The sequence below is a fragment of the Nicotiana attenuata genome, unplaced genomic scaffold, assembly GCF_001879085.1.
Source record: "Nicotiana attenuata strain UT unplaced genomic scaffold, NIATTr2, whole genome shotgun sequence".
Taxonomy (NCBI): Eukaryota; Viridiplantae; Streptophyta; class Magnoliopsida; order Solanales; family Solanaceae; genus Nicotiana; species Nicotiana attenuata.
In genome coordinates this window covers 60813-69293 of record NW_017674659.1, presented here as the reverse complement: position 1 = coordinate 69293, position 8481 = coordinate 60813, and the positions used below count along the sequence as shown (strand labels likewise).

The following is an 8481-nucleotide window of genomic DNA, read 5'->3' as shown; positions in this document are numbered from 1 at the left end:
TATATATATATATATATATACCAGCTGAAAAAGTAAACATTGAATCTGGTAAGCTATTTCTATAACAATCCCAAAAATTAATTCGTATTAATTCAATTACTAAAAAAAATCAACTTTTTTTTTGTCAAATCCATCCACCTAGACTTTCACCTGTTTCGGTGATGGGGGGTCTGGCTGACCCCTACCATGTATATTAACATCTAAAATAGTATAAAGGAGGGGGACATGTGAGCTTACCTCTTAACTTCCTAAAACATAGAGTTGGACATCTCCAAACTCTTAGATATTCTAGACTAAGACTACCATTTACATCACTAGCATGTGCAAAAAAGCGTGAGATAAATTAAGTATTCACTCTCCCTCCAAATATCTAAAAAAAAAAAATTGAATTAGCTATGAACTTTGTCGCTAATTAGTCGATAGAGCTAATAATTTTTTTTAATAATCTGATGCAGATTTGTCGTTATGTGGGATTTGCGACAGGTTTGCTATTTAGCTATAGAATTTGTCCGTCGCTAATTCCTATTTTTTAATCGTACCGGTCAAATCAAATCTGATTAGCGAGAACGTGGAACATTTTAATTCGAATTTATTCGAAGGAAAAATTTGTTATTAAATAGTATTGTTTCTAAGCAGTCCACCTACCACCTTGCTTCCAACGTGAAGCTCGAGTTGGGTCACTTTGCAATAGATTAGAATAGATTTAGTAGACGGATCGCATAAGTCCAGATAAATACGAAAGGAAGGCTGAAATATGCTCTTGTTTCTGTGTCCGCAGGTATTCAGTACCTCATAGGTAAGAAAATTTTGTTTAATTTACTAACACATATTCTAGTTGGATTATTGACTATTGGTTTTATGATTACGTCTTTTTTCGTCTTCTTGAGCCGAGGATCTTTCGGAAACAGACTCTATACTCTCCGGGGTAGGGATAAGATGTGTATGCTATATTTTTTTTCAGATCCTACTTGTAGGAACTCACTGGGTTGTTGTTATTTGTTGGTTTTATGATGGACAATTTGAAGGCGAAAGCTATTTGAGGCTATAAATTGCCACCACTTGCCACGAATTCTTGACATTTGAATAATTTTAGCAACAGAAGAATACTTAGTAGGCGTTTGGACATAAGAATTGTAAAGTTTCAAAAAATGGCGAAAAAGATTTCAAGTAAAAGTGGTATTTGAAATTTAGAGTTGTGTCTGGACATAAATTTTAGTTTGGGTTGTTTTTTAAGTTTTGTGAGTGATTTGAATGAAAATTTTGAAAAATAGCTTTTTGGAGTTTTTCAAATTTTCGAAAATGTTTAAAATGCATTTTCAAGTGAAAATTGAAAATTTTATGAACAAACGCTAATTTCGAAAAAAAGTGAATTTTTTTTTGGAAAAAAGGAAAAAAAAATTTCATGTTCTAACGGGCTTTTAGTCAAAATGTAAGCCTACACGTCTATAGATTAACAGATGTCCAGTCCTAAATAGGAGAAAAAAATCCATAGATGCAATCATATTATGCACAAACTAGGGTTAGTGAAAAGCAATACCAGTATATCAGACTTACATGTGCAGCATATTAATTAAACAAAGTATTATAGTAATTATCAATCCCTTCCCCACCTCATAAAAAATATTTTAAAGTTGCTTTATTGAATTCCAGCTACTTTATGTGTATTTTCTTGCAAGTTGTAGGCAAAAATAATTATGATATTCACATTTGGTGCTGCTTTTAGCCTATAAAAGAACACTAGCAATGACAAGATTCACAGCAAACTAAAGCTTAATCCACTTTGGTACTAAGCCATGGCTACTTCTTCACAACCATTGTTAGACACTCCGAAAACAAAATCCTCCCCTTCTAAAGCTCTCTATGTTCTTCTCTCCTTAGCTGCTATTGTGGGCTCAGTTGGATTAATTTCAATCTGGGCTATCAATGGCAGCAGCCCATCTCTTTCCTTGACAGCCCATGTTTGTGATCAGGCCCATGATCAGCCATCTTGCTTGGCCACGGTGTCTGAGGTTGCACCTGCTGGTATGATAGATACCACCACAGTGGATTTGTTACAGATGGTTTTGCATAAATCATCGTTAAAAATCCACGAGACGATCGATTTAGTGAGCAATGTGAACGGTCGGATTAATAATGACAACGAGCAAGCAGCTGTAGCAGATTGTCTAGAGTTAATGGATTTGTCAAGGGACAGATTAATGGACTCCATGATGTCACTTGGGAACCTATCGGCCCAGGCCCATTTTGATGTCCATACATGGCTAAGTAGCATTCTCACCAACCATGGTACATGCATGGATGGGCTAAGTGGTCAGGCCCAGTCCATTATGAAGCCCATGTTGAAGGATTTAATAGCAAGTGCAAAGACTTCCTTGGCCTTGATGGTTAAAATGACACCATCTAATACCATGGATCTTCCATCAGTTACTGATGGATTACCCACATGGGTTACTATTAATGATAGAAGGCTTTTGCAACTTTCTGCAAATGCCATAACAGCCAATGTTGTAGTGGCTAAAGATGGTAGCGGAAAATTCAAGACAATAAAGGAAGCAGTTGCATCTGCTCCAGATAATAGCAAGACTCGTTATGTTATATATGTGAAAAAAGGAATATACAAAGAGAATGTTGAGATTGGGAAAAAGAAGAAGAATGTGATGCTTGTTGGTGATGGTATGGATGCTACTATTATCACTGGCAACTTGAATGTTGTCGATGGTGCAACAACCTTCAACTCTGCAACTGTTGGTAAAAAAAATCGCCTTTCTCCCTACTGTTTTGACTTAATTTATTTTTCGAAAAAATGAAAGCTTTTGACTCTTAACAAAAAAGCCTAAAAAAGCAAGTAGATGTCAGAGTATTATTCAGAGACTCATTTATAATTAGATGCAGTTGGAGGCCTAGTACTTTACAATACTCTTCCTAGAAGCTGGTTGTGAAACTAGGTGCTATTTAGGGGTATTGATTAATTTGTTTGTTATGGTAATATTCACAATTGTTACAAAAAAAAAAGGTTTGAAATTCAGGATCCCTTTGGACAACTTTTGGGAAAAAGGTTTGTCACTGGAAAACAATAAATTTCCTAATGGACAAATAAATGCCTTTGTCAATTGGGGCTTTGCCAATTACTCTTTGGTGGCGATAACTTATGCAATCTTTAAATGTACATCACTGGAACATTTAGGCTAAAGCTATGAAATCTAAAATCCACATTCAGTTAATGAGAACATAATAATATTGGACTTCTACTGACTTCTTTTTGCGGTTGCCTAACTTTCTTTTTAAATGCAGCTGCTGTTGGGGATGGATTCATAGCCCAAGATCTACAGTTTCAAAACACAGCAGGAGCAGCAAAGCACCAAGCAGTAGCGCTTCGTGTTGGAGCAGATCAATCAGTCATCAATCGTTGCAAAATAGATGCATTTCAAGACACCCTCTATACCCACAGCCTCCGTCAATTCTACAGAGATTGTTACATCACTGGCACTGTTGATTTCATCTTTGGTAATGCTGCAGTTGTCTTCCAGAACTCCAAAATCGCAGCTCGAAAGCCTGGAACCGGACAAAAGAACATGGTTACAGCCCAAGGTCGTGAAGATCCAAACCAAAATACAGGAACTTCAATCCAGAACTGTGATATTATAGCTAGCTCAGACCTTGCACCAGTGAAAGGGTCCGTTAAGACATATTTGGGACGTCCGTGGAAAGCGTACTCGCGAACTGTATTTATGCAGTCCAATATTGGAGACCATATTGATCCAGAAGGTTGGTCAGTATGGGATGGTGATTTTGCCTTGAAAACATTGTATTATGGTGAGTACATGAACAGAGGGCCTGGAGCTGGAACTAGTAAAAGAGTGAAGTGGCCTGGTTATCATATTTTAAGTGCATCAGAGGCGACGAAATTCACAGTGGGTCAGCTAATTCAAGGAGGAGTATGGTTGAAATCTACTGGTGTGGCTTACACTGAGGGCTTGTGAGAAACCTGTTTAATTAATCTGCCTATCATGTAGTGAAGTTCTAGTATATGTTTCGGTTGCTGGTTGTCAGCCTGTCTCGTAATAATATGATGCCGAGTTTACTGTGAACGAGTCTCTAATGTGAACGATGTCACTAACCGCGGTTTACCGTAAAAATAGCATGTAGTCACTGGTAATTAAAAAATAGCTAGCATTTACAAAATTATTAAAAAATAATCACTATTTTATGAGGAGATAAACTTTGAAAAAATACCCTAACTGAAACACGAAGAGTTCCAACATAATATTCTGGATTATGAAGCTCATGCGTATAAACTTCAAGCATAGTACTCCCTCCGATTCAATTTATGTGAACCTGTTTGACTGGGCACAGAGTTTAAGAAAAAATGAAGACTTTTTGAATTTGTGGTCCTAAACAAGTCAAAAAAGGGGCGCAGAGTATTTGTGTGGTTATAAAAGCTTCTCATTAAAGGTAGAATTGTGAGTTTAAGCTAAATTGTTACCAAATTTAGAAAGGGGTCATTCTTTTTAGAACGGACCAAAAAGGAAATAGGTTCACATAAACTGAAACAGAGGGAGTATGAAATTTCATCCAACTATGCTGGAATCTCATATATAAAAATTCGAACTCCAGCATATTATGCTGGAATTTTTTCGAATTTTTAAGGGCGTTTTTATCCATGTTTTATCTTTACATGGAAAAAATGGCAAAATTTCGATTATTTTTGAAACTATGGTTATTTGTCAATTAACAATTGTAAATTAGATTATTTCTGATTTTTTCCCTATTTCATTGATAAACTTGGAGTGTATTTAATATGATGAAAAAACTTTTTTTGTTAACAAGAGAACCCGCAACCGCTACTCTTGGGGTGCGCAAGGTTAAAATAGCACGGGCTAGCCAATTTTCGGATTAGTCATTCAAAAATAGCCAACGTTTGCTAAGTCATTGAAAAATAGCCACTATTTTGCTGCGACAGAGAACGGTCCAGCATAATATATTGGAGTTCGGTGCACCTGTGTATGAACTTCCAGCATATTATGCTAGACCGGTACTTTGCTGGCTAGTATAATATACGGGAGTTCCAGTATACTTTGCTGGAATTCCAGTATAATATACTGGAGTTCGAGCAAAGTATACTAGAACTCCAAACCACTATATTATGCTGGAGTATTTTCCGGAATTTGAACAGTGTTTTCGTTCAGATTTATCTTTACATGAAAAGTGGCTAAATTTCGATGACTTCTGAAACTGTGGCTATTTTTGAATGACCACTTGTAAATCTGGCTATTCTTGAATTTCTCCCGTGCGCAAGGGCAAACTTCACTCCTATATAATAGCCCGCAAATTACACAGGAAGAATAAACCACACTAGATAAGCTCAGTGCGACACACTCGACCGAGAAGATATGCAACTCGGCCACCCCGGAGGGTAGTACAAAAACCGTTGCAAATGGAAAACATAAAAAAAGGGATAATTTTGTTACATAAGAAAAGTATATATAATGGAGAAAAGGGTTAACATATGTCAGGTAAAGGAATAATCTTGTTTGTCTTTGTGAATAGTTGAGCTTCTAAGACCGATCAAGTTCACAGTGATCATTGTGTAAAAATTGTATGGGGTAGCAACTATTTAAAGTGGTATTTACTTTTTATCCAGCATTTTTAGTACTGAGCAAAAGTAACCACTAATTTATTAAAATTTATATGAAAGGACATTGTTACCCTTTCCTTCCCAAACGGAAATACAGTGATACCTGGGCCTGGATCAACAACATCCATTAACCACGGAAAGCATGGCATATATTCGCTCTTCTAAATGCATCTTATTTTCTACTTCCCTGGAATTCATCGAATTTCTCTGTTTCATCCCTAATTCTCCTCTCCATTTGACGAGCAATTACTTCGTCACTTTTTCTCAATTAGGATTTGTATGTTTCGAGATCTCAGATGAGACGAGAGAGTGAGTGCATATTTAAGACTTACTATAGAAAAGGAAGAGAATTAGATCGTAGGTTGAGTATTCACACGTGGTTACTAAAAGAGGATTTTTCAACAATTTCAAAAGTTACAAGTTCAAAATTTAAGGACACTTGGTCCTGAACTTCGAGTTTCAAATTCAAAAGTTAAGGACACTTGGTCCTAAACTTAGAATTATAAGTTCAAAAGTTAAGGACACATGGTCCTGAACTTAGACTAACAAGCTCAAAAGTTAAGAACAATAGGTCCTGAACTTATAGTTACAAGTTCAAAAGTTAAGGACAATAGGTCCTGAAGTCCTGAACTTAGACTAGCAAGCTCAAAAGTTAAGGACAATAGGTCCTGAACTTAGGCTAAGAAGCCCAAAAGTTAAGGACAATAGGTCCTGAACTTAGACTAATAAGCTCAAAAGTTAAGGACACTTGGTCCTCAACTTACAGTTACAAGTTCAAAAGTTAAGGACACGTAGTCCTGAAGTCCTGAAGTTAAGTTCAAAAGTTAAGGACATGTAGTCCTAAAGTCCTTAAGTTCAAAAGTTAAGGACATGTAGTCCTGAAGTCCTGAACTTAGAGTTCCAAGTTCAAAAGTTAAGGACATGTAGTCATGAAGTCCTGAAGTTAAGTTCAAAAGTTAAGGACATGAGTAGAAGGGTATTTTCGTCCGGGCAGCTAAAGTTTATTAAAGCAGTGGCTAAAGACTAAAGACATTTTAAACAGTGGCTTAAAAGTAAATACATGTGCTATTAGTGGCTAACCGTGCACTTCCCCCACATAAGTTAGCTAATGAAGTACAATTTTGTTTGTCTCCTTTTTTTTTTTGTGTTGCTATTTTAGTTTAGAGAAACGCCACTTACATTTTTCTTACAAACTCCCTTTTTCTTTAAAAAAAAAGTTAGTATGTGCGCTTTTCAACTAACTAGTCTTATGTTACGCGCGTTGCGCGTGTAACCTATCTAAATGAGTATATAACTTTTAAAAATATATATATAAATGTTATTTTTGAATTAAAATAAATTTATATATTTATTTCAACAAAGAATTTTGATTCTGTATAGCTAATTCAATAAGGAATATCAATTTATACATTTCGCTCTTTATGTTTTCTTTTAGCTCTTTTAACTACTGCCTTAAATTACTTGTGAATGAATGTATCTAATTTATTTTCATTAGTTTCAATATATAAATTTATCTCAACTATATTTTACTTTTCGAATATTGTAATTGAACTTGTAATATAATATGTGTACAAATTTACAATATGTATTCAACTTATTCAAATAATTAACTTAAAGTACATTATAGTACTTATTACTTTAAATTAAAATACTATTTTACTATCAAAACGTAAGCACGTCGTGTTAAACTTATTTATATATATATATTTTCATACTCGACCTTGTATGTTGTAAGTTTGGTTTACATATTATTAGCAATATTTAATTTTTGAAGACTTAAGATTAGATCTAAAATTTTATTATAGTAGATTTCTAACACGTTTATATACATTTTGTCTAATACACATAAGAAAAAGTCATAATTACTTTATGCAATTTATTTAAGGAAAGGATTTATAAGTAAATTTTTATTTGGTTTTAAATTACTAAATTTAGGAGTTTTTATATATGTAGTTCGAATAAGGGAAGATTTAATGGCCAATATTTAGTTGATTTTAAAGTTTTAAATATTAGTAGAATAATTAAATTACAATTAACCAATATAAAATTTAATTTTAAAGGGTAAAAAAGGCGAACGATATTTCGCTAAGGGGCTTCGTGCTAGAATATGCATGATGCGCGCGTACCTTCTATCGATGCATATAAAATTATAAAAAATATAAACCCTTAAAAATAATATATAAGCTCTTGAATAAGATAAATATTGAGCCTACTTAGTCAAAAAAGTAGCAGATGGCCTATCTAAGCATGACAACAACCAAGATAATCTTGAAAGTTCAGTGTTATTATGTGTCTCGTTCTTTTATATTAATTTTGTATCAAAATAGTCGTCTAGGTACCATGTATTCTAAGACAAGTTAACTACAAAGAGAAGAAAAGTTAGCGATAGATAAATTATGTAGTTAAAAAATAAAATTCATCGCTAATCCTATTTAGTGATAGAATCAGTTATATATTATAAAAAATCCTATTAGCTACAAGATGAATTTAGTAACTAATTCATGTTTTGTAAAGTTAAATTATGTAAAAAAAACTTTCTTAGTAATAATATTAGTTTCTTTTTTACCAAAAAATAAAAGTCCTTTTCCATCTATTTATTTTAGCATATGCATTGAGGTAATTTAGGTATTTCTGTAATTTAAATTATGATAATTAATTTCTTATCACAAATTGATGATTACTATTTGTTTCAACAATAATTAATATTTCAAAACCTAATGCCGTAGTAAATTTTAACGAATTTAACAACCAAGCTTCTAAGAAAATATTTATGATTTAAATTTTAAAAACAATAAATAAATCACGTGAAAACAAATAAAGGCAAAATTGGTCTTTATGATTAAACA

At 33.7% G+C, this 8481-nt stretch overlaps 1 protein-coding gene across 1 annotated transcript; it reads left to right on the top strand.

The window, feature by feature from the left end:
* Positions 1-1739: 1739 nt before the first annotated feature.
* On the top strand, positions 1740-4088 carry LOC109219074 (pectinesterase-like). Its single transcript, XM_019383491.1, has 2 exons — positions 1740-2748; positions 3292-4088. Exons 1-2 carry the CDS (start codon positions 1794-1796, stop codon positions 3978-3980), a joined length of 1644 nt encoding a protein of 547 aa, XP_019239036.1. The 5' UTR covers positions 1740-1793; the 3' UTR covers positions 3981-4088.
* Positions 4089-8481: the final 4393 nt, after the last annotated feature.

What these genes read in the sequence shown, in the direction of transcription:
- LOC109219074 (XM_019383491.1), top strand. Translation starts at nt 1,794, where the DNA reads ATGGCTACTTCTTCACAACCATTGTTAGACACTCCGAAAACAAAATCC. An exon ending in CTTCAACTCTGCAACTGTTG is followed by an intron (nt 2,749 to 3,291) that starts GTAAAAAAAATC and finishes TTTTAAATGCAG; the next exon opens with CTGCTGTTGGGGATGGATTC.